Consider the following 27,242-nt stretch of genomic DNA (forward strand, 5'->3'; position numbering starts at 1 on the left):
CAGAGACTCTTACTAATTGACATTTCTGATCTGCTCATAATTCTTGCGTACATGGCAATCGGTCCAGAATAGACAGAAACAATTCTATACAACTTTTGAGAGTTGTGTGTGGGGAAGGCAGGCGGTCCTTGGGCCAAAGTGAGTAAAATAATGTCCAGATGGCAGCAAGACCAGAAACGCTGGGGGTGAGGGGGTGGGGGAGCCTTCCCCACACCCAGAGACAGAGTGACACACAGGGAACATCAGAGAGCCAGCAACAGAAAGGGAGTCGCAGAAACCAAACCAAACACAACTTATTTCCAGGGGGATTTAGTGAAAAGCAAAAAATAAAACTGCATCAATAAGATGAGCACTTACATGGGTATTTGTCTAATTTCGACATGGAAAAGACCTTTCCAAGCATGGCACCAAAAAGAGATATCATAAAGGACATAGTAAAAAAAAATTAAAACGTAAACTCAGTGGCATAAAAGTGAAAACCGCTGCACATGAAAAAGAAACCCAACCCATGAATATCCTTAACATGCCAAAACCACTTACTAAGAAGATAAGAAAAACACTAACACCCTTAACACCCCAGTGAAGGAGTAGGCAGAGACGGAGGGGGACAGGCAATTTATAAAATGATCCACACGGGGCTAGTAAGTGATGACAGGTGCTCCACCTTACCTATAATCAAAGAGATGCAAATGAGCAGGACAAATGAGGTTTCACTGTCACTCATTTTAATCAATGAAATAGACTTAAAACTCATCAACAGGCAATGTTGGCAAGGTGTGGGGAATGGGCCAGCTCACGCACGTTGCTAGAAGTGTGCTTTAGTATAACCTTTCTGAAGACACTTTGGAATTACGTATCTAAGTGTAAAATCTGACCCAGTAATTGGGCTTCCAGGAATTTATTCTTAGAAGATAATTAGATGAGGGTTTAAATTGTATGTATAAGGATGTTCTTTGCCTAAATGTCCACAGAAGACGACTATATATTCAAACAGTGCCTCCCTCGCTGATATTCATTAGAAAGGACAAACCGGGCTACTTTTATTAACATAGGAAAATGTCGTCCTCATTAACAAGATTACAGGATTGCACGCATAACATAAGCCCAAGGGCCCATAGATCTGGGTCTGTGTGTGCGTCTGTGTGCATGTGCAGACAGAATGTATATACTCACAGGAATGCCAGCAGGGAGGCCAGACCTGGCCAGATAGCCCTGTGGGGGCAGAGCAGAACAGGGGCAGGCCTGGGAGTCAGAAGGAGGAGGAGGAGGTGAGTGAGGTGAGCCTCTTTCAGGCTCAGCCCTGAAAATGGGGTTGCCAGATCTAGCAAGTAACACACGAGATGCTCAGTTATACCTGAGTTTCAGATGAATGGATAATTTTATCTCCAACATAAATATGTCCCATGAAAATATTTGGGATATACTTATACCAAAACTTATCCCAATTTTTAAAAATTAGAATAATTTAAAATTCAAATTAGCTGGGCATCCTGTATTTTGCCTGCTAACCCTAGCTGAGAAGCTCTGGAACGCGGCTCTTGCTGACTGCATGGGAGGACACAGGGCAGCCTGGAGGGACACTGAAGCCAAGGAACACTCCTCTGCCCTCCCCTGCCTTTAGCCCAGCCTCAGTTTACCAGTCCATGTAATGCAGTCACCTGCCCCTGCCTTACTCCGGGAGTTCTGAAGGAGCACAGAGCAGAACAAACGTCTTCAGTGCTAGAGGAACCATGTTAAAACTTTGGCCCTCGGTTAGACTTAAGCTGCACAGAAAACCTCCCTGAGGCCCTGCTTGTACCTCTGTAAGATGGATAGGGATTAAATGAGATAATGTATGCAAAGTGCCTGGCATACAGGCAGTGTTAATACAAGCTGATCCTCTTCCCTCCTGTCCAGCTGCTGCAGCCCATTCTCTTGCCCTGAGGATTACAAATCAAGCATCTTCTGTCACCCCAGGGTTGGACTCTTGGCCTTTTGGATCTTTTCCTTGAAGCAGGAGCAGCTGTGAGCTGACACTCTTCACCTGACTTCACCTTTCTCCAAAATACCTAACAGCGGTTCAGTTCCTTATCTGCGCTTTTCACATTTGGGATGAGGGCGGAGGAGGATCAAACTTGCTTTGATAGCAGACATGTAGGGATGTCAGCCAAGAGGAGCTACCAAGAGCAGGGCCCTGCTGGCGCAGCCCAGCTGGCAGGTGAGCCTCTCCCGTAGAGCCTGTCTATCTGCCTTGCTGTCTTCCTGCTTACCATCCAGCACAAATGTCTAAGGTGAACTCTGCAATGGAAGGAAGGGATTGATCTTCTTCCCTGAGAGCCAGATCTTCATAAAGTCCCTGACTGAATCTCCCCCACTCCCCCCAGTGAGCCCCAGAGAGTTTAAAAATCTGCCTAGGCTCAGCCAGTTAGGCTTAGCTCCAAAGAGTTAGTGTTTATCAGTAAATCCCCAAACATGGGATCATTCACTCTCATGTTGAATGAGCTCAGGGATGAAAATAAGCCAGGGCATGTGTCCCCTGGGGATTTCACAGCAGCAGCTCACCCTACTGTTCCTGCCCCTGTCTTGCCCCACCATGTCAAGTGTCCCCAAAGTGGGTGTAATTCACATTTTTCCAGATGTACAAATTACCCCACAGTCCAGTCCTAAGTCAAACCAATGGGATTTAACAATGGCCACAGACAGCCAGGCTTGGTCGCTCATGCCTGTAATCCTAGCACTCTGGGAGGCCGAGGCAGGTGGATTGCCTGAGCTCACAGGTTCAAGACCAGCCTGAGCCAGAGCAAGGCCTCATCTCTAAAAATAGCCAGATGTTGTGGTGGGTGCCTATAGTCTCAGCTACTTGGGAGGGAGGTAAGAGAACCACCTGAGCCCAAGACTTTGAGGTTGCTGTGAGCTATGATGCCATGGCACTCTACCAAGGGTGACAAAGTGAGACTCTGTCTCCAAAAAAAGAAAAAAATGTGTGTGTGTGTGTATATATATATATATATATATATGTAAATAAAACAGCCACAGCTTTGGCTTACTGGGGCCTGATTTCCTTGTTAGTATAGACACCTGTGACCCACTTTACCTTTCGGCACAAAGGCAGCCAGCCACATGCCCAGTGAAGTTTGCAGAAACCCTACATAAGTGACTGCATAGAGATGCACTCAGCTACAGCAATCTGCGTGCCCTGGCCCAGTGTTTGGCCAGGGCCTGCAAGGCTTTATTTTCTCCCTGTCAATGACTTAGAGACCTGACAGCATTATGTGTCTGGAGAGGACGGGCCATTCCTTCTGCCCTGGCAGCCCGGCTGTAGATTCTCACTTCTGCACTTTCTCACCTGTGCCGGGCAGATGAGAGGACGGACCTGCTGGCCTGTAAGGTGTCCCTAATGTTTTGTGACCTCTTCTGAATCACAGGCCCTTTTGTGATTCTGTATCTCTGTGTTCCAATATGGTAGCCACAAGCCACATGTGGTTACTTGATGTGAGTCTGGTGTGACGAAGAAACTGAATTTTGCATTTTATTTAATTAATTTAAATGTAATCACGTGCTGATGGCTACTGCATTGGATACCACAGCTCTAGGCCAGCAATCAGCAAATGTTTTCTGCAAAGGGCCAGACAGTAAACATTTCCAAGCTTTGCATGTGGTCTCTGTCACAGAGCTCTGCTCTGCAGCGGAAGAGCACGCAGTGGCTGTAGACAACACACAAACAAATGGGCACAGCTGTGCTCCAATAAGAATGCATTTGCTGGGTCTTCTCTAAAGAAGATAGACAGATGGTTAACAAACATGTGAAAAAATGCTCGTCATCCCTGATCATCAGAGAGATGCAAATCAAAACTATCCGGAGATATCTATCACCTAACCTAATTCTCACACTGAGAATGGCCCACATCACAAAGTCTCAAAGCTGCAGATGCTGGTGTGGATGTGGAGAGAAGGGAACACTTTTACACTCCTGGTGGGACTGCAAACTAATACAACCTTTTTGGAAGGAAGTATGGAGAATCCTAAAAGAACTCAAGCTAGACCTCCCATTTGATCCTGCAATCCCATTAGGAGGCATCTACCCAGAAGAAAAAAACACTTTTATCATAAAGACATTTGCACTAGACTATTATTCACAGCTCAATTTACAATTGCCAAAGTGTGGAAACAGCCTAAATGTCCTCCAACTCAGGAATGGATTAACAAGCTGTGGTACATGTATACCAGGGAATACTATTCAGCCATTAAAAAAGATGGAGACTTTACATCTTTTGTATTAACCTGGATGGAGGTGGAACACATTCTTAGTAAAGCCTCACAAGAATGGAGAAGTAGGAATCCAATGTGCTCTATTCTAATGTGAAGGTAGTAGATGAGCTCATACAAGGGGGAGGGGATGAGCAAGTGGGGAGAAGGGAGGGGGAGGGGATGGGGATCACGGTGTACGGCACACCTCTTGAAGAGGGACACGATTATAAGAGGGACTTTGTCTAACAAATGCAATCTGTATAACCTAATTCTTTGTACCCTCAATGAATCCCAAACAATAAAATACACACACACACACACACACACACAAAAGAATGTATTTGCTAAAACAAGCTACTATCTAGATTTGGACCAGGGGGCCTGGGTTTGCTAACTTCTACTGGATATTCTCCCTAGAAAAAAGGTATATATACCTTCGGATATATATATATATATTTTATTGTTGGGGATTCATTGTGGGTACACAGAACCAGGTTACACTGATTGCTTTTGTTAGATAAGGACCCTCTTATATTTGTGTTCCACCCCCAAAAGCTGTGCCACACCCCTTGACCCCCCACCCCCTCCCTCCTTCCCTTTCTCAGCTCTCCCCATCCCATACACCCCACCCCCCACTAGGGACTGGGACCTTAATTGTCCTCATATCAGAATTGAGTACATAGGATTCTTATTTCTCCATTCTTGTGATGCGTTACTAAGGATAATGTGTTCCAGGTTAACACAAAGGATGTAAAGTCTCCATCTTTTTTAATCGCTGAATAGTATTCCATGGTATACATATTCCACAGCTTGTTAATACATTCCTGGGTTGGTGGGCATTTAGTCTGTTTCCACATTTTGGCAATTGTAAACTGAGCTGCAATAAACAGTCTAGTGCAAGTGTCCTTGTGGTAAAAGTATTTTTTTTCTTCTGGGTAGATGCCCAGTAATGGGATTGCAGGATCAAATGGGAGGTCTAGCTTGAGTCCTTTGAGGGTTGTAAAGGGTAATAAAAAGGTTGTATTAGTTTGCAGTCCCACCAGCAGTGTAAGAGTGTCCCTCCTCTCCACATCCACGCTAGTATCTGCAGCTTTGAGACTTTGTAATGTTGGCCATTCTCACTGGGGTTAGATAATATCTTTGAGAGGTTTTTATTTGCATTTCTCTAACAATTAGGAATGATAAGCACTTTTTCATATGTTTGTTAGCCATTCATCTGTCTTCTTTAGAGAAGGTTCTATTCATATCTCTTGCCCAGTGATCTAAGGGATTGTTGGCTCTTTTTATGTTTATTAATTTGAGTTCTCTGTAGATCCTTGTTACAGACGTCCTGATGCCCTGCTTTAGAGCCTAAATTCCAGGCTAGAACCTCTGTTTTCAAAGGGCTCTGTGAACGTACAAACAGATCTTCTCTGCCTAATGGAGAAGTACTTGTTTTCCTGACAGGGCGGTGTGGCTGGGGATCACTGGGACACTTTTTTTTTGGAGACAGAGTCTTACTATGTCGCCCTCGGTAGAGTGCCATGGCATCACAGCTCACAGGAACCTCAAACTCTTGGGCTTAAGTGATTCTCTTGCCACAGCCTCCCAAGTAGCTGGGACTATAGGCACCCACCACAATACCCGGCTATTTTTTTGTTGCAGTTGTCACTGTTTTTTAGCAGGCCCAGGCTGGATTCAAACCCACCAGCTCTGCTGTATGTGGTTGGTGCCCTAACCACTGAGCTACAGGTGCCGAGTCCATTGGGACACTTTTTTCCCCAAGCCTCATAAAAGTCTGGGCCTCCCACAAAGACCCACAAGGCTTGCTGAACGAGGGCCTAGGTCCCCCATGTGTCAGTCACTCCCAGAGTCTCTGTAGACACCTCCTCTGAACAACCAACTCAGTCCCCCTCCTGTCTGCTCTCTCCCCAGATATGGTCAGTCTCCCCAAGGGCAAAATATCACAGAAGGACCAAATGGCTGGAGGGGCTTGAGAAGCTTCTGAAGAGGCCTATTTTAGTAATGAGCTTGTAGATCAACCTTGGAGAGAATTACTTTGGAATTAGGATGGGGTGAAAGTATAGCCCAGCTGACCAAAGTCGGACTTGATAGTGGGAGAAATTGATTGTTTTTTTTTTTTAGAGACACGGAAGCAACCCAAGTCCCCATCAACCCATGAATGGACTAACAGACTACGGTGTCCCATGGAGTTCCATTCAGCCATAAGAAAAGACGGAGACTTCACATCTTTTGTGTTTACCTGGATGGAGGTGAAATACTTCTTAGTAAAGTATCTCAAAAATGGGAAAAAAAAGTATCCAATGTACTCAATAACTCAATACTTATATGAAGCCAATATATAAACAATTATACACAAAAGAAAAAACACAAATATAGTCTAACGAGGGGGAAAGGAGAGGAGAGAAAGGGAGGAGGAGGGAGGGTGATTGGCGGGATCTCACCTAATGTGCACAATAGGGGGGTGTTCAGCACACCCCCTGGGTGAAGGGCTCAACTATAACTTGAACATTACCTTAGAAATGAAAACAAGGTAACCTAAACATTTGCATCCTCATATTAATCTGAAATTTAAAAAAAAGAAATTGGGTTATCTCAGGAGTCCTCACTTCAAAGACAGGTAGATCTTTGTCAGGAGCCATTCATTAAAAGGCATGTGGAACCTGCTTGGAATTCTTTAGTTAAAAATAACAGAGGCCTTCGCAGGAGCCCTCAATTCCTCAGGTTCAAGCATCTGAGTGCCCCCGATGCCCCTACCACCAGGGGTGGCTTTTGCCAAGGAGACAGGACTTGCCCTCTTTTTGTGGTGTACCCCTGGCCAAGACAAAGGTGGTGTCTATTTCTATATCAGTATAGCTTCAAGCAAAGCATCTCTTATTTTTTAAGTTTTTAAACAAAGGCAAAGGAAAAAAGCTTTCTAATAACTGGCATGCTTTGCTAGGGTGTTATATCATTATTGTTATTAATTATCATTAACAGTCTTAAAATATGCCTGTTAATGATTTGAACACAAAATAGCAGCACAGGTCTTAGCCAAGAGCAGCATAATTACCTATTAATGAGATGTAAATTTCCCAGGGAAATGACAGAGATCTCGAAGTACCACCTTCTGAACTAACATAATAAAGTTAATAATAATAATAGTGTATAATCTGAAGATATTAGTGTTAATTTGAATTTTAACACCGTATTTAAACAGACTGAGAGACGTGCAAATTGTTTGCTTAGCTCAAACCAAAAAACCCCAATCCATGCTATTAAGGAAAAATCGATTGCTTTCGGAATGATATATAAATGACTCTGCAGTCGTTATATCAAGCTTCCGGCTGCTTGTTTTATATCTTTTACTTCAGTCTTATTTCTCTTTTATTTTCGAAAACAACCTGAGGTACCTTGTACAATTAAACCCAATATAGAACAGAACTTAAAAAATAAAAACACACCAAAACTTAGTTAAAGGGAACAGAGAAGTAGATGCTACCAGGCCCTCAGGATAAACTATTGCAGCTGAGTTCTGACTGCAATTCTCGGCTTCCCGGGAATAGGAGAGGGGCGATTGAGGTAACTGAGTTTCTAGCTCATGACCAACCTTGTTAGGACAGGTGCAAGCTTTGGATCGAAAGAACTTTTCCTTCCCTGCAGCCAAGAGAGTCACGGGCCTGCCTGTGGCTATTAGGACATCGCTTCTCAGGCTCCCGTCACACCTACCTTCATAGCTGGCGTGGAAGCCTTGGGCGCTGACCGCGTAGTCACTGATGAGACGCAGAGAGAGGGTGGTGGCTGCACTGACAATGGTGGCTGGCAGCTGAAAGCCCGTGAGCCTGCAAGTCAACAAGATGCAATTAGTATTAGTTTCCTTTGGTAAACTATACATCATTAAGCATTTATTGAGCACCTGCTGAATGTACAGTGCTGCTCTAGGCACAGGAAGGGATATAAAAGGAGCCTGATTTGAGATAAAGACAAAAGTGACTCTCAGCAGAGGTGATGAAAAGTAGCAGTTTGCCACTGAAACGCGGGGCCACGACTCCCCATGGCCTAATCCCCTGCCTCATTTGTGACTTCTTTTCTCCTCTTCTAGATTCTTCTCCTGTCTCCTCTGTTTCTGGCTGAGGTCCTGTAAACCTCCCCATGAATTTGCAACTAATAATTGTCAGTAGACAATATTTACTCACATACTGAGGGGGATATATCCAACTCTAAGTAGCAGGATGTGGATGCTTCTCATCATAGACTTTAAAAGGCATGCCTACTGCTTTTTATAGAAATAAGTGCTTATTAGCTTAAAAAAGAAGAAAGCAAAAAATGAAAACCCAACACAATCTAGAAATAATCGTTCTCGACAGCTGACATACAAAGGGATGAAAGGATCAATAGATGGAATCTCATTCAACAACGTAATTTCATACCAGTGGGATCACACTGTGCATGCTTTTGAAATTAAAATGTTTAAATTGTCTTTCTGGAATTTAAGAAATTGTCTTTCTGGAATTTAAGTGAAGAAAAGGAATGTGGGGTGAAATTAAAGGAATAGTTGAACCAGAGATAGTATGTTTTTAGCATGAGAGAGTCATTTTGAAAGATTCCTCTAAAGTTAAAAAGATTCCAGTGAACACTTGGGAAGACATTTAGAATGACTCGCCTGTCCCTGGGCGTCCATGCATTGTGGCCCCCACAGGAGACCTGATGAGACACCTAGGTGGGAGTGAGGTGGCCACGCAGGTGGCACCTGCATCCTTAACCTTCCCTCTTAGACTCAGCCAATCCCCACCCTCAGCCCAATCCAGCATCTGGAAGAAATTCCAGCTTTCCTTCTATTCCCACATCTAGGTAGTTTGGAATATCTATGGTGCTCCTGGAGCCCACTCTGTACCTTCCAATGCTACCCAATTCCTTGATGCCGGGACATCCCAGAAGGGCATAAATAATGGGCTCAGACGGGTTAAAAGAGATATTTGTTAACACCCACTATACAAACCTTTCCCACCATTCTCATTTTCTAAGATTCATGTTAACTCAGAATAAACTCAAGAAAAAGAGAAGAAAAAGTGATGAAATTATGAAACAGGCAAGCATATAAGTTTCGAGGTCATCTGCTCTTCAAGTATAAAGGTATCCAGCAAAAGATCCCTACCTCACCCCATATTCATATTCTCTTTCTCGCCTTCTCATGGGCTAAAAATTACATATAAAATAACGAAGCCATATGTGTTAGAAGGGAAGATCTTTCTAAGTAAGAATGTGTAGAGGATTCCTTTTGCTTCTACCTGCCCATCAGTCTTCCAGGGAGTTTTCCACAGCCTGGGGTTCTGACAGGTAGTCCCACCTGCCCACTAGCCACGGAGTTGAGCAAATAATTATGCATGATACACTGTTTCTTATTTTTATGGACTGGCTCGAGGTATGAGAGAGAGGGAAGAGGGTACACACACCCAAGCAGGGTCATTCTAAGTCTTTACATGGAATAGGATACAGGGTGGCCATCAAGTTTGTTTGCAGTTTAAAAGAGCATGCAATTTAAAATTGTACATGGAATTTATGGCCACCCTGTCTATAAACTTTTTTTTGTTACTTTATTTATTTATTTATTTTTATTCTTTGGGATTCATTGAGGGTACAAAGAATTAGGTTACACCGATTGCGATTGCATTTGTTAAAGTCCCTTTTATAATTGCATCCCACCCCCAAGAGGTGTGCCATACACTGTGACGTATATTGATGGATCTGAAATCATTAGAATATAAGCTGGGACTACCAGCAGCCTCTTTATCAACACACATGGACTATCTGCTTTGGAGAAAATGGTATCATCACGTAGATATAAACAAAAGCTAAGCAGTGGTAAGAGAAGAGAGGCAGAGAGCCTTGACGATGTATTCTTCAGATCCTTGATCCAGCCATGCAGAGAAATCTCTCTCTTCAATGCCCAGTTACACCAGCCAACATTCTTTTTTTTCCTTTCCTTTTATTTTTTTCTCAAAACTAACTAGGTCTGGGTTTCTATCTCTTGAAATTGATTGAGTACTGACAGATCCAACATGCAACTCCAGAGGCCTTAAAGAAAAATATTGATGGATTTATGATAACTATGTGAAAATTAAAATCAGGTATGGGTGACAAAAGAAAGCATAAAAAAGTAATGAGGAAAATGCAAACGGAAAGATTATGCATTATATATGTGACAGGAAGAGGGTGAGTATTTATAACTGAAAGAACACTTAGAAATCAGTAGGAAACTGACAAACAACTAAAAGGAAAAGAGCAAAGGGTATGAGCAAACAAAAACAGAAAGAGGATCCGCCAAATTAACATCAAAATACGAAAAACGAAAGCCACAAGACTCTAGAAGACAGTGTGGGGAAAACGCTTGAAGATACCGGCCTGGAAAGAATTTTATGAGGGAGACGCTCCCTGGCAGTTGCAGCAACAGCAAAAATAAATCATTGGGATTTAATCAAGCTAAAGAGCTTTTGCACAGCTAAAGGGGACTACAAACAAAGGAAACAGTCTTTGGAATGGGAGAAGATTTTTGCATGTTATGAATCTGACAAACGCCTGATAACTAGAATCTACAGAGAACTCAAACAGTAAGAACAGATCAAACCTCCTTCTCTGTGAGTGGGCAAGAGACTTCAACAGAAACTTCTCCAAACATGACAAATGGCCAAGAAACACGTGAAAAACTGATCACTGTCTTTAATCATCAGAGAAATGCAAATCAAAACCACTTTGAGATATCACCTAGCCCTAGTAAGGTTAGCCCACATCACAAAGTCCCCAAACTGCAGATGCTGGTGTGGATGTGGAGAGAAGGGAACACTTCTACGCTGCTGGTGGGACTGCAAACTAATACAGCCTTTTTGGAAAGAAGTGTGGAGAATCCTCAAAGAACTAAAAGCTGACTTCCCATTTGACCCTGCAATCCCATTACTAGGTATCTACCCAGAAGAACAAAAATCATTTTACCACAAAGACATTTGTACCAGAATGTTCCTTGTGGTTCAGTTTATAATTGCCAAGTCGTGGAAGCAACCCAAATGCCCATCAACTCATGAATGGATTAACAAACTGTGGTATATGTATACCATGGAATACTATTTGGCCCTTAAAAAGATAGAGATTTTACATCTTTTACATTTACCCTAGATGGATCTTTTACCTTTACATTCTTCTTAGTAAAGTATCACAAGAATGGAAAAATAAATATCCAATGTACTGAATACTAATATGAAACCAATAAATAAATAATTACATGCTCATATAAATAATAAAACACAAATATAGTCTTGTGGGGGGGAGGGGGAGGGTGGAGCGGAAGGGATGGGGAGGATTATTGGCAGAAGGAGGGACGGCATGTGGCCGGGGGGTAATGTGCACATTTTTAAGGGTGTGTAACACGCCCCCTGGGTAAGGGGGTCTTTTACAACTGGAACTGGTTTGTAAAAGAGCTCCTGGAAGTGAGAATAATGTAGTCTAGAAATTTGTACCCTCATATTAATTGAAATTTTAAAAAAGAAAAGAAAAAATAAATCCACAAGACTCATTTTTCACCTGATTGGCAAATAGCCAGAGTTAGCAAGGGTTAAGGAAAACGGATTGGTCTCACAATTATCAAAAAGATAATAAGGAAATACCACAAATTATACAACACACATTTAACACAATTAAATACAATGGATTAGTTCCTTGAAAAGCACAAACTACCATAACTTTCCCAATATGAAATACATCATTGGAATAGCCCTATAACTATTATGAAAATTGAATCGGTAGTTTTAAAACTCCCAAAAAGGAAATATCCAGGCCTAGATATCTTCACTAGAGAATTCTAACTAACAAACACAGAAAGAAGAATTAACACCAATTCCTCTCTGAAGAATTTCTTTCAGAAAACAGAAAACTTCCAAACTCATATGAAAAGGAAAGTGTTACCCTGATACCAAGCCAAAGACTGTACAAATTTTAAAAAGTAAAGATCGATATTTCACACAAATATAAACCCAAAATCTTTAACAAAATCTTAGCAAAGAGAATTTAGCAATATATAGAGTAATTACACACCATGACCAAGTGGAGTTTATTCTAAGGATGCAAGGCTGAAAATCAATCAATGTGACGGACCATATTAATGGGTAAAAAGTAGAAAAATCACATGACTCTATCAACTGATGCAGAAAAAGTATCTGACGAAATTCAATGCCCATTTATGATTTAAGAGAAAAACCTTCAAAAAACTACAAATAAAGGGAAATTTTCTCAACTTGCTAAAGAATATCTCAAAAAAATCTATAGCTAACGTAACATGTAATGGTGAAAGACAGAGTACTTTTCCCCTAAGATTGAGTTCAAGGCCAGGATCCAACAATTCAGTTAGGAAATGAGGAATAGACATGAAGAAACATTTCACCCAAAACAATATCTGGGGCCAGGCACGGTGGCTCATGCCTGTAATCCTAGCACTATAGGAGGCTGAGGTGGATGGATTGCCTGAGCTCAGGAGTTTGAGACCAGTCTGAGCAAAAGGGAGACCCCATCTCTACTAAAAATAGCTGGGTGTTATGGTAGGCATCTGTAGTCCCAGCTACCCAGGAGGCTGAGGCAAGAAGACCTCTTTAGCCTAAGAATTTGAGGTTGCTGTGAGCTATGATGCCACAGCACTCTACCAAGGGCAACAAAGTGAGACTCTGTCTCAAAAAATAAAAATAAAAATAAAATCTGGATGGCAAAGATTCCTAGACTCTAGTTGCCTGGTACTATATTGACACAAGCTGGGAAAAGATCTTCAACCTCATTTGCCATTAGGAAAAAACACAAATTAAGACCATGATGAGATATGACCACATACTCATAAGAACAGTTAAAATAAAAATCCTGTAGTGACACTACGCAATGCTGGTGACAACACAGAACAACTGGACCTCTCATACGTTGCTGGATGGAGTATAAAAAGGTACAGTCGCTCTGCAAAATAGTTTGGCAGTCTCTTTAAAAAAAGAAAAAAAATACTTGAATTATACAACACAGCAATTGCCCCCCTGTGCATTTATCCCAAGAGAAATGGAAACTCACATCCACACCATACCCTGCGTGATTGTTCATAGGAGATTTATTTCTAATAGCCCAGACTGGAAGCAACCAAAATGTCCTAGAAGGCAATAAAATCAGTAAACAGACATCGGCACATCCACAGGACGGAATACTACCCAGCAATAAAAAGGCACGAAGTATTGATAACGTGAAATAACTTGGGTGGACCTCAAGGACTTTAAGCAAACTAAAAATATACGTCTTTTTATAAAAGCTAATCTTAAAAGATCCTATGTCACATGATCCCATTTATATAATATTCTTGAAATGAAAATGGGAAAGTGTATCTGAGGCACGTAAGGTCAACAGGAGGCCCAGGGGCAGGCTAGTGGTGGCCTGAAAAATGTATTAAGGGCTGTAGGGTTAGGGATGGGGACAGGAAAGGAAGAGAGTATGGCCCTAAAGGAAGGGCAGGAAGGAGATCCTCCTGGGGGTGGAATAGTCCTGCATCCGACTGGCTGTGCTGGGTGTGTGAGTCTGCACACGTGTGAAAATGACATGGAAACACACGCACACGCACGCACGCACACACACACGGTGCCGACATCAGTTTCCCAGTTTTAATACTGTATTACAGTCACGAAAGATGTGAGGACTGGAGAAAACCGGGTGAAGGCTACACGGGATCCCTCCTGGGAGTCTATAATTGTTTCAAAACAGAAAAATTTTTAGAACTCTTTCTATGGGAGCACCCCAGTCCTCCATCACGTCTGACCTAACCTCAGTCTTCTGGATGGGTGTTCAAGCTCCCACTGGTCTTTGCCAGGCCCCTCACTTCAGGTACTTCCAGTCTATTCCAACACGCAGATTTCTCCCTCCCCACCCGCACCTATAGCACTGACTGGGGCGTCGCTGGAAGTGTACTGACCACCAGGTCCATAACAGGGCCACTAGGCTGCCCCTGGGCCCCTGTTTGAAAGCACATGTAGTGGGAGGAAGATGGAGTCTGTCAGGCTTCGGGGGGATACAGCTGGTCTGCCCGGTTTAGGTCCTGCCTGACCTTCACCCCCCGTCTCCCATTCTTACTGTTTTATAAATTTAGCTCCCACCCTAAAGATGCCTATCTTGAGTAGTTTAGGGGGATTGATTTAGATTAACTTTCTTTTTTTTTTTTTTTTTTTTTTTATTGTTGGGGATTCATTGAGGGTACAATAAGCCAGTTACACTGATTGCAATTGTTAGCTAAAGTCCCTCTTCCAATCATGTCTTGCCCCCCTAAAATGTGACACACACTAAGGCCCCACCCTCCTCCCTCCATCCCTCTTTCTGCTCCCCCCCCCCCATAACCTTAATTGTCATTAATTGTCCTCATGTCAAGATTGAGTACATAGGATTCATGCTTCTCCATTTTTGTGATGCTTTACTAAGAATAATGTCTTCCACTTCCATCCAGGTTAATACGAAGGATGTAAAGTCTCCATTTTTTTTAATAGCTGAATAGTATTCCATGGTATACATATACCACAGCTTGTTAATCCATTCCTGGGTTGGTGGGCATTTAGGCTGTTTCCACATTTTGGCAATGGTAAATTGAGCTGCAATAAACAGTCTAGTACAAGTTTCCTTATGATAAAAGGATTTTTTTCCTTCTGGGTAGATGCCCAGTAATGGGATTGCAGGATCGAATGGGAGGTCTAGGTTGAGTGCTTTGAGGTTTCTCCATACTTCCTTCCAGAAAGGTTGTACTAGTTTGCAGTCCCACCAGCAGTGTAAAAGTGTTCCCTTCTCTCCACATCCACGCCAGCATCTGCAGTTTTGAGATTTTGTGATGTGGGCCCTTCTCACTGGGGTTAGATGATATCTCAGGGTTGTTTTGATTTGCATTTCTCTAATATATAGAGATGATGAACATTTTTTCATGTGTTTGTTAGCCATTCGTCTGTCGTCTTTAGAGAAAGTTCTATTCATGTCTCTTGCCCATTGATATAAGGGATTGTTGGCTTTTTTCATGTGGATTAATTTGAGTTCTCTATAGATCCTGGTTATCAAGCTTTTGTCTGATTGAAAATATGCAAATATCCTTTCCCATTGTGTAGGTTGTCTCTTTGCTTTGGTTATTGTCTCCTTAGCTGTACAGAAGCTTTTCAGTTTAATGAAGTCCCATTTGTTTATTTTTGTTGTTGTTGCCATTGTCATGGCAGTCTTCTTCATGAAGTCTTCCCCCAGGCCAATATCTTCCAGTGTTTTTCCTATGCTTTCTTTGAGGATTTTTATTGTTTCATGCCTTAAATTTAAGTCCTTTATCCATCTTGAATCAATTTTTGTGAGTGGGGAAAGGTGTGGGTCCAGTTTCAGTCTTTTACATGTAGACATCCAGTTCTCCCAACACCATTTATTGAATAGGGAGTCTTTCCCCCAAGGTAAGTTCTTGTTTGGTTTATCAAAGATTAGGTGGTTGTAAGATGTTAGTTTCATTTCTTGGTGTTCAATTCGATTCCAAGTGTCTATGTCTCTGTTTTTGTGCCAGTACCATGCTGTCTTGAGCACTATGGCTTTGTAGTACAGACTAAAATCTGGTATGCTGATGCCCCCAGCTTTATTTTTATTACTAAGAACTGCCTTAGCTATACGGGGTTTTTTCCGGTTCCATACAAAACGCAGAATCATTTTTTCCAAATCTTGAAAGTACGATGTAGGTACTTTGATAGGAATGGCATTGAATAGGTAGATTGCTTTGGGAAGTATAGACATTTTAACAATGTTGATTCTTCCCATCCATGAGCATGGTATGTTCTTCCATTTGTTAATATCCTCTGCTATTTCCTTTCTGAGGATTTCATAGTTTTCTTTATAGAGGTCCTTCACCTCCTTCGTTAGGTATATTCCTAGGTATTTCATTTTCTTTGAAACTATGGTGAAGGGAGTTGTGTCCTTAATTAGCTTCTCATCTTGACTGTTATTGGTGTATACAAAGGCTACTGACTTGTGGACATTGATTTTATATCCTGAAACATTACTGTATTTTCTGATGACTTCTAGGAGTCTTGTGGTTGACTCTTTGGGGTTCTCTAAGTATAAGATCATGTCGTCAGCAAAGAGGGAGAGTTTGACCTCCTCTGCTCCCATTTGGATTCCTTTTATTTCCTTGTCTTGCCTAATTGTATTGGCTAGAACTTCCAGCACTATGTTGAATAGTAAAGGTGACAGAGGACAACCTTGTCTGGTTCCAGTTCTAAGAGGAAAAGCTTTCAGTTTTACTCCATTCAGTAAAATATTGGCTGTGGGTTTGTCATAGATAGCTTCGATCAGTTTTAGAAATGTGCCAGCTATGCCTATACTCTTCAGTGTTCTAATTAGAAAAGGATGCTGGATTTTATCAAATGCTTTTTCTGCATCTATTGAGAGGATCATGTGATCTTTATTTTTGCCTCTGTTAATATGGTGGATAACGTTTATGGACTTGCGTATGTTAAACCAGCCTTGCATCCCTGGGATGAAGCCTACTTGATCATGATGAATGACTTTTTTGATGATAAGCTGTAATCTATTGGCTAGGATTTTGTTGAGAATTTTTCCATCTATATTCATGAGTGAGATTGGTCTGAAATTCTCCTTTTTGCTTGGGTCTTTTCCTGGTTTTGGTATCAGGGTGATGTTTGCTTCATAGAATGTGTTGGGGAAGATTCCTTCTTCCTCAATTTTTTGGAATAATTTCTGCAGTACAGGAATAAGCTCTTCCTTGAAGGTTTGATAGAATTCTGGAGTGAAGCCATCTGGACCAGGGCATTTTTTAGTTGGAAGCTTTTTTATTGTTTCTTTGATCTCAGTGCTTGAAATTGGTCTGTTCAGGAGGTCTATTTCTTCCTGGCTAAGTCTAGGGAGAGGGTGTGATTCCAAATATTGATCCATTTCCTTCACATTGTCAAATTTCTGGGCATAGAGTTTCTGGTAGTATTCAGAGATGATCTCTTGTATCTCTGTGGGATCAGTTGTTATTTCCCCTTTATCGTTTCTGATTGAGGTTATTAGAGATTTTACTTTTCTATTTCTCGTTAGTCTGGCCAATGGTTTATCTATTTTATTTATTTTTTCAAAAAACCAACTCCTTGTTTCATTAATTTTCTGAATGATTCTTTTGTTTTCAATTTCATTGATCTCTGATTTGATTTTGGATATTTCTTTTCTTCTACTGGGTTTAGGCTTAGATTGTTCTTCTTTTTCCAATTCCATAAGATCTCTTGTGAGATTGTTGATGTGCTCTCTTTCTGTTTTTCGAATGTAGGCATCTAAAGCGATGAATTTTCCTCTCAAAACTGCTTTTGCAGTATCCCACAGGTTTTGGTAGCTTGTGTCTTCATTGTTGTTATGCTCAAGGAAGTTAATGATTTCCTGTTTTATTTCTTCCTGCACCCATCTGTTATTCAACAGAAGATTGTTTAATTTCCATGCCTTTGGGTGGGGTTGAGCATTTTTGTTAGAGTTGAGTTCCATCTTTAGTGCCTTATGGTCTGAAAAGATACAAGGTAAAATTTCAATTCTTTTGATTCTGTTGATATTTGTTTTGTGTCCCAGGATATGATCAATTTTGGAGAATGTTCCATGGGGTGATGAGAAGAATGTATATTCTTTATCTTTGGGGTGGAGTGTTCTATATACGTCTATCAAGCATAGTTGGTCTAGGGTCTCATTTAAATCTCTTACATCTTTGTTTAATTTCTGTTTAGAGGATCTGTCCAGCTCTGTAAGAGGTGTGTTAAAGTCCCCTGTTATGATGGTATTATCAGATATCATATTGTTCAGACTGAGTAAGGTCTGCTTCAAGAATCTGGGAGCATTTAAATTGGGTGCATAAATATTTAGAATTGAAATGTCTTCTTGTTGTAGTTTTCCCTTGACCAATATAAAGTGACCATCTTTGTCTTTTTTGACTTTAGTTGCTTTAAATCCACATGTATCTGAAAATAAGATTGCAACTCCTCTTTTCTTCTGAATTCCATTTGCCTGAAAAATTGTCTTCCAACCCTTGACTCGGAGCTTTAATTTGTCTTTTGAAGCCAGGTGTGTTTCTTGCAGACAGCAAATGGATGGCTTGTGTTTTTTAATCCAGTCAGCCAATCTATGTCTCTTCAGTGGGGAATTCAAGCCATTAACATTTATTGAGATAATTGATAAGTGTGGTAGTATTCTATTCGTCTTATTTGGTGAGAGTCCATTGCTTAGTTTTATCTTTTGCATCAGTGTGGAGGTTAGGTTCTGTCCTTTAATTTCTGAGTTCTTACTTTGCTGCTGATCCATTGTGGTGGTCAGTGTGCAGAACAGGTTGAAGTATTTCCTGTAGAGCTGGTCTTGTTGTGGCGAATTTCCTCAATGTTTGTATATCCGTAAATGATTTGATTTCTCCGTCAATTTTGAAGCTTAGCTTAGCAGGGTACAGAATTCTGGGCTGAAAATTGTTCTGTTTAAGTAGATTAAAGGTAGATGACCATTGTCTTCTTGCTTGGAAAGTTTCATTAGAGAAGTCTGTGGTAACTCTGATGGATTTGCCCCTGTAGGTCAACTGGCGCTTACTCCTGGCAGCTTGCAGAATCTTTTCTTTTGTCTTGACTTTGGACAGGTTCATCACAATGTGTCTTGGAGAAGCTCGGTTAGAGTTGAGGCGACCCGGGGTCCGATATCCCTCTGAAAGCAGTGTGTCAGAATCTTTGGTGATGTTTGGGAAATTTTCTTTTATAATATTCTCTAGTATGGCTTCCATTCCTCTGGGGCATTCTTCTTCCCCTTCTGGAATTCCTATAACTCGTATGTTGGAACGCTTCATAAAGTCCCATAATTCTGACAGTGAACGTTCTGCTTTCTCTCTCTTCTTTTCTGCGTCTTTTACTGTCTGAGTTATCTCAAGAACTTTGTCTTCTACCTCTGAAATTCTTTCTTCTGCTTGGTCTAACCTGTTGCTGATACTTTCCATTGCATCTTTAAGTTCCCTAATTGACTGTTTCAGTTCCTTCAGGTCTGCTATATCCTTTTTATATTCTTCATATCGTTCATCTCTTATTTGATTCTGTTTTTGGATTTCCTTTTGGTTATTTTCCACTTTATTAGCAATTTCCTTCATTGTTTCCATCATTTCTTTCATTGTTTTCAACATGTGTATTCTAAATTCCCTTTCTGTCATTCCTAACATTTCTGTATAGGTGGAATCCTCTGCAGTAGCTACCTCATGGTCCCTTGGTGGGGTTGTTCTAGACTGGTTCTTCATGTTGCCTGGAGTTTTCTGCTGATTCTTCCTCATGAGTGATTTCTTTTATCTGTTTCCTTGCCCTAATTTTCCTTTCACTTCCTCTTGCTCTTTAAGTTCTTGTGCCTGTGGAAGTTGTGGGCGGGTTTAGACGGATTGAACACACGCGACCACTTGCCGGTTTTCCACGGATTTAGTCCTCCTCTTGGGGTCCAGAAGTCTCTCGCTGACTCCCTGTATCCTCATAGGAGTGATGATAGGCAGTTCCCACCAGCCAGAGACGCCTGGAGTCCTAACTCCCCAGACTCACGGTGCCCAGATGCAAGGAAGCTGTTACTCGGCTGCCATCTTGCTCCGCCTCCGATTTAGATTAACTTTCAACTTGGGATGTTGTAATAGGTCACTGAGTTATATTGATTATTATTTGGAATAGGGGTTGGTGTGGTCTTTGCCTTGAACCATTATGCATAAAACTGTAATTTTGGAAATAGAAGAACAGAGTTGTCTTGGAGAGGCTACCATCACTGTTCTCCAGAATCCTGGCCTTCAGTTTGGTGGACTGATCTCCGTCGCTTCATACTGGCTGACGGTGACAGGCAGCTGGACCCTCTTCATCCAGTAACATGTGGACTCAAGAATGCATCAGATACCCATCCACCCTACCAAATATTCCTATGTGGGATTGTTGCCAGCCCATTGGATTCTATGAATTAAAATAACTAATTGTCCCTAATGAGGCCAGACCTAGGCCCCACCCAAGTAGGCTGGTTTCCTCTGCCTTCAAATGGGCCCAATTCACTCATCTCTCACCCACCTATGTCCACCAGAATTATCCCTCCCACTCCGCCCCCCAGCCCCCAGGCACCATTCCCAGACACCATGCTTAGGGACATTCAGCAAGACAGAGCCTCCTGGAGGAATCTCGAACCTCACCAGGGCTCCTCCCACAAAGTCCCCTCTGGGAACGGCATTCCTCTCACTAAGTAGAAATTGTTGATTTTAATCCCCAAGTTAGTTCCAGAATTTTGTGCTGCCATTAAAGATTCCTAGACCCTACTTGCTTGGTGCTATATTGACACAAGCTGTGAATAGCTAATGTATACTTCTCAACAAACAATTACAGTTGTATCACGTGCAATGTATGGTAATACAGCTTACTAGGCATTTTCTCTGGTCGGGTGTTTACCAGTGCTCTGCTATTTATCACAGGGTTGGTTGGTGGGTTGTTTCCAGCAGGGAGGATTCCTCCATGGGGCTGATGTGACACTGTGACTCTCCCACCCCACCCCACCCCACCCCTCAAGCTGGGCATCTGAATCATCATCTTGTCCCCTCCTCCACCTACTCATTATTTTCCAGATCAATTTCAGAGAAGCTGATGACCCTGCACTTGGGATCTATCACGCTGCTTGCTGGAATGAGCAAATAAAACTTTCAGACTTTCTCATCTTTTCTCTGACAAGTTTAAATACCATATTGAAAGGAGGGAGGTACCCTCCATAGTAAGGTGGAGATTTAGTGGAGAAACGTGGCAAAATGATGAGAGGCAGGCAAGAGGCCCCCGTCGCTCTTGGCTCTCCTCCCTGCTGCCTCTAAAATGCACAGAGAGCAGAATCTCACAAACAGGTTAGCGGCCACACGTGTGAAACAGCACTCACCCTCTGCTTCCCAAGGCTTATCATCTGTCTCGTTTCCTCAAACACCTTTGCTTTGCTTTTACCTTCCTGCCCAGAGAGACCCAGAGTCTTGAACACTGGTGATGTCCACAGTCCCATACTCCTCACTCTCTCAATCTGAAATCTATCAATGGCTTTTCATATTCTTAGGATTGAGATCAGAATCCCTAAATAGATCCCCAAAGCCTATATGGGTTGGCCCTGCTAGATCCCCTGCTCCGGCTCCTGCCCTTGCAGGCTTCTTTGGTCACGGGCATCCCGAGGGCAGGAGGAGTGGTCAGCCCAGAGCACGAGCAACAAGTGGGTGTGTTTCCTATTAAGAATTTGAAAACAGTAATAAAAATGACTTTAAGAGTCCACGTCTTATCACCCTGCACCCACACTCTGATGTCAGTGATGAAATACTCTTCCCACTTTTCTTCTGGGTACACACCCCCCTTAGTCCATCATTGGCTTCATTTCCTTCAGTTTGCCATGGCCAGTCCTCAGGGCCTTTGCACTTGCTGCTGTCTTTTCAGAACACGTTCTAACTCTTAGGAGTTGTGTCATTAACTCCTTCTCGTCGTTCAAATCTTATTGCAAACGTCTCAATATCAGTTCTGAACAAACTGAAGTTCCTAACTTCGCTGGCTAGTCTGTTCGGTACTCTCCCAGGTCCTGGGAAGTCGGTGGAATTCTTCACCAGGTGCTTCCAGCTGGACACAGGGTGGGCCCACACCCCCATCCCTCTGAAGGCGGGCTTTAGCCAGGGAGATGTGGGCAGCAGTGCAGCCGCCTATCTGGGAGGGAGCCTTGAGCAGCCTGAGCACCCCTGCTGAATTCCCTTACTGGAGTGCAGTAAGCCCAGGTGGGCAGCCAAGATGGGCTTCTGTCCACCACTGTCTCTGAGTGATTTTACCAAGCAGAGAGCCCCCGCACACCCTTTTGAACGTGCACTATGGGCAAGAAATAAACTTTCAGTGGGTTAGGACATTTTGATTTGAGCATTTGTTACCACAGTGTTTTCAAATATAGGTATTATTATTATTATTCAGGTATGATGAGGCCCACAGATCAGGGGATATTTGCCACTGAAAGGAAATTTGTTCCAGTTACCAGCAGAAGGGGGCCACCACCCCATGCAGGGCCACATGCAGGTGCAAAGCCCTGGGGGATGTCAGGAGACAAGAGCAGAGGCAATGTGACAGAGCCATGGTGATGGTTTTCCTGAGAAGGAAGGGGTGAGGCTGCATTGGTGACTGAGCAGGTTTAGGATTGGCTATTTTGAGAAATTTCAGAGGGCTCTGGAGTATACGGATCCTGCTTAAACCTTTGGAGTTTGGTTTGTTTGTTTAATGTAAGGAGGTTTATTCTGAGCCAAATTTGAGGACCATGATCTGGAGCCACACCCAAGAAGCCTTGAGTAAGTGGACTCGTGGTGGTGGGGTTCCGGTTTGGTCTTATACATTTTAGGGAGACAGGGATTACAACAGGTGACGTCATGCATCAATATGTGGAGAATATACAGTGGAGCTTACAGGTTATGGTGGGTTTAAAGATTTTTTAGCTAACAATTGCCTGAAAGAGTTAGGCTCTGTCTAAAAGACCAGGAGTCAGTGAAAAGGATGCTTAAGATTAAAGAGTCTGTTAATTAGAGACAAAGGGCCTGACAGACTCAAATGGTTTGCTGTGTATACTGAGGACCTCCAGGTAGGTCTTGCATAGCTTTAGGCCTGTTAGTGAGTGACAAAGGACACCTCTAAGAATAGCAGGGGGGTCTGATCTCCTTTCTCAAGGCTGGCTACTCAGTTTTAGTGATCCTCAGTCTAAACTCTTGAAAGTGGCCCTGAAGTCATTTGTAAAGGGGACAGTGGATCAAGGGTGAGAGCCCAGTAAAGGAGGTGGCTGGGCTCTACCCACCCCAGCAGGTGGTTTGCAGATGAAAGGCATACTGCTGGAAGAGTGGTCCATAAGGCCCAAGATGCCAGAGCATCAGGAAATACAGCAAAAATACCAAACTTGACTAACGCACACAGCATCGTCTGACCTATCCTGATTTCCTGTTTCTTTTCTTCCCTAGCATCTGCCACAATTCTTAATGAGATGTTTAGTGGGGTAAATAGTTTTCGGTAAGGTCTGACTAGCCTAAAGCCCTGGCATGTTTATTTTGCTCACCTTGCACATGTATTTTTGAATGAGTGAATGAACGGCAGATGACACGGCACGTCCAGGGGCAGCCACAGGGTTCAAAGGTGATCCTGATGCTGGCAGTAGGGACCACAGGGAGAGACATCCAGACATGAGCTCAGTAACACCTACTGACATGGCAACTCCCTTACAGACCCCTGCAATGAGGGGAGACACAAGGAAAAAGCAGATGGCTTCGAATGTCTCCTCCCAACCACCCCAGGGAAAAGAGGGCCTTTTAAAGGGGACAGAGGTCAGAGTTTGGAGTGTAGAGAGGGGGCAGTGAGCCCAGGTGCGCAGGTGAGATTGCCCCGTACCACGGTCAGCTCAGGTGCAATCAGAGCAATGGGATTTGCACTTCATGAAGCATGGGGTTGGTGGCGGAAGCCAGGGAGGCTGTCGGGTACACACAAGGACTCCCATTCTAAGCAAGGAAGCTTGAACTCCCTGACCCAAGTTTGGCACAGATACAACCAAGCCACTGACCTCCAAGTATTACTGAGGCCGTGAGCACATCCACAGTGCCCAGTGAGGCCTGACGACCGAGGATCTTCCTGGAATGTGGGGTCTGTGTAAGACTTTGCTCAGGGGAACCCCAACAACGCTGAAATGGAATTTCTTACCATGAATGCACCAGGGTCAACTTTTCTTCTAATGCACGCATATGGCGTTTCTTCCACTCAAGTGAAGTGTTTGTAAATTCCCACTCAAGGAAATAAAAGCTAGTTTTCTTATTCTAGGAGATGGTATTCATGTTTGAGAACTTCAAGACTCTAAGTTGACCAACTACCCACTTCTCCAGGCTGTAGCCATTTGCCTGTGAGGCAGCAGGCTTGGGGTAAGAGGAGATCCTGAAGGAACCCTGTGTGATGAGGAACGTTGAATAAAGGAGTAGAGTAAAACATCATTGCTAAGGGGGAGGGCAAGCACTTTCTCAAAATCCCTCAAGGTCATGCTTGACACACCAATGTCCTCACGAAATGCTTGGCAATGAACCAGGGCCAGAGGATCCAGGGAGACACACTATTGGGTTCCACATATGGAGGAATGTTGGCATTCACACCTGTCAGAGGTGAGAACACACTGCCTCTCAAGTTCAATTCAATTTTAGTTGCTCAGATATTTACTGAGCACCAGCATGTCTCAGATGCTGAGCCTCAGAGGTGAGTAGGAACATACTGAGGCTGAACCTTGGGCCAGGCTCACCAGGACATGGCTTTTCTTGCTTCTACCAGTCAGAGAACAAAAACTGATGTCAATGAATTAATTCCATTGAGTCCATCAATACGTCCAGTGACCCCATTATGGGAGTGTATGTAAATCTTGATGCCGACTTTATAGAGAAACACAGGAGGGAGGGAGAGATTGAAGAGGAAGGCTTTGTCCAAATGTCTTCCAGGCACAGGTGGCCTTCTAAGGATAGGGGCAGAACCTGGCGAAGTCTCTGCAATGAATGTTGCTTGATCTGGGTCAGTTCCAAGGACATAACTACCGGGAATGATGGACTGTCCCTCAGGAGATGAAGCCCAAGACTTTGCACTTGTACTACCTGGGTTGTCTTTCTCTCTGCCTCAGTTCATGTCTGTCTCTCTGTCCCCCCACCATGGGCTTCTTACATTGCCCTCGAATGCACCATGTTTGTTGCCACCTCACAGCCTTTGCCTGTGCTGCCCTCAGAGCTGTGTGTTCAGCTCCCCTGTTAGCCACCCAGGCTGCCCCCACCTTACTTACCCTCCCACTAGTTTCTCAGGGTTCTGTTCCAAGGTCACTTCCTCTGGGAAGGGTTTTGAGATCCCTGATAAATCCCCTTGGAGAACAGAGTACTTCTACTTCGTAACATTCATCCCAATTGTCACGCATTGACTTTCTTATTGAATTGTTACATATCTGTCTTTTATTCTTGGTGGTAAGTCCCTTACAGGCAAGGACTGTGAGTCTGACCTATTCACTGTATCACTGGCAGATATTAGATGCAATAGAGAATGAAGAAATGAAGGTTTTATGATGATGGAGGGGACAGAAAAGGCCTCACGGCTTACAAGGTTGGCCCCTGGCTAGCATTTAGGAACTTGGGATTTCAGGAAGGTTCCCACCTTTCCCAACACTAATAAGAATAGTCTAAACTATTTGCACATGTACGAACATCATGGTGTATGCTGAACACCTGCTCTTGGTCTGGGAGTCTAGAATTTTGGTGCGTGCCAGGCAGAGGGTGCCTAGGTGATCATCCTCCCAGTTAGCCTCTGCTGAGCTTCTCTGGTTGGCAATCCTTCACATGTGCTGTCAGCTCATCACTGTGCGATTTCACCAGAAGAGGACACTCAGAATTCGTGCCTGGTTTCTCCTGGACTTCACCCATGCACCTCTTCCTCTGCTGCCTTTGGTCTTTGCTCTGTTTCCATTCATGGTAACAAATCACAGCCACGAATACAACTATAACCTGAGTCCTCAGAGTCTTCCTAACAGATCGTCTGCAAGTGGGTATGCTCCCCACCCCCCACGTACCTCCCCCCACCACACACGCAGAGGATGACAAATTAATACAACCAGACTCTCCGGAAAGTACTAAAATTAGGCTATTCTCCAAAGCATGTTCTAGAGTGTTCCTTAGTTAAATAGAATTGGGAAATGTTGGGTTGAACAAAGGCAGGACTTTTCAGAAAACAAAAAATGAAGTGCTTCTTGGGGCTTCTAATAAACTAAGTAAAGGTAAATCTCCAAGGCTAGAATAGATTATGTAATAAGTCCCAAATCCCCCATTTGATTATAAACCAGTGATTTTCAACCAGGGTACCATGAGAGGACCTCAAGTGTGCCACAAACATTTTAAAAAGATTGTTTATTAAATTATTTTCAAAAGACATGCAAAGCACAGTAAGTATATTCTTGTGTTTACTCTTTTTTTGAATCAACATCATTTAAGTGTGCCACAGAAGCTTAACTATAGGTTCAAGTGTGCCATGAGATAAAAGAGGTTGAAAAACACTGTTATAAACTCTTTTATTCTTAAAGCACCCTGTGAGCTGGGGTTTTGTGGAACCCTCTCTGGACAATGGTATGCCCAGGGAAGACCATGGAGGTAAGGGTATTGCTACCACTGGTCACGAGGCTGCTGACACTCCTTGTCTTAAAAGTCCTGTAACCCAGAGTGACCAAAACCCTGAGGAGATGGTTCTATGCTGCCCCAGAATCTGGAGATCCTCGTACTAAACCCCCATTTCTGAGGGTGATCCATTCCACTATCTTCTTTGTACTCTGAAAGAGCTCACTAAATGGAATTATCTAAGAATAAACAGCAATATAGTAAATGGGGCCTTTATTAAATGGTTCTCATTGAAGGCTCTTAGCATGTCAAATAGCAATATGAAAGAAAAGACATGTCAATTGACCTTGGGAATAAAAGAGTAAATGTAAGCAACATTTGTCACAGTGACAGGCTTGGCAAATAGTGTTTTGATTTGCCAGCAGCCCTACTCCAGACAGCAGCCACTAGTTAGATACATAAACCATTAAGCTAAAAACAGAACTATCATTACAAGCATCATCTAGTCATTTGCAGGTAATTGATGGACATTAGTCATAATCACACACAATACACAGACACACACACACACCTGCGAACACGTGTTCTCTCTGGTAACTCCCATTTGCATTTCATCGAGAGCTTCTAAATTAACTGGGAAACTTGGAAAAACTAGGCTTTCTGTGCCTTTCTAGAGCATCCTGTGGGCTGGGGTTCTGTGGAACTCTTTCTGGGAAATGATACCCAGGTCACAGAGCTGACAATGTCACTACATTGGCCATGGGCCCCCTGACACACACTCTTGTCTTAGAACCCCTGAACCCCAGAGTGGCAGAAAGTCTAAAGAGATAGTTCTTCTTTCAATATCTGGGAATCCTTGTAGGAAACG

General features: G+C 42.9%; 1 protein-coding gene across 1 annotated transcript in view; it reads right to left on the reverse strand.

Moving 5' to 3' along the window:
• CSMD2 (CUB and Sushi multiple domains 2) overlaps positions 1-27,242 on the reverse strand; it is a 580,815-nt gene that overhangs the window by 452,818 nt on the left and 100,755 nt on the right. Inside the window, exon 3 of the mRNA XM_053576806.1 lies at positions 7,936-8,048. Within this exon, the coding sequence (XP_053432781.1) occupies positions 7,936-8,048 (113 nt within the window). The remainder of the gene's footprint in view (positions 1-7,935; positions 8,049-27,242) is intronic.

Source organism: Nycticebus coucang, chromosome 22 (genome assembly GCF_027406575.1).
Source record: "Nycticebus coucang isolate mNycCou1 chromosome 22, mNycCou1.pri, whole genome shotgun sequence".
NCBI lineage: Eukaryota > Metazoa > Chordata > Mammalia > Primates > Lorisidae > Nycticebus > Nycticebus coucang.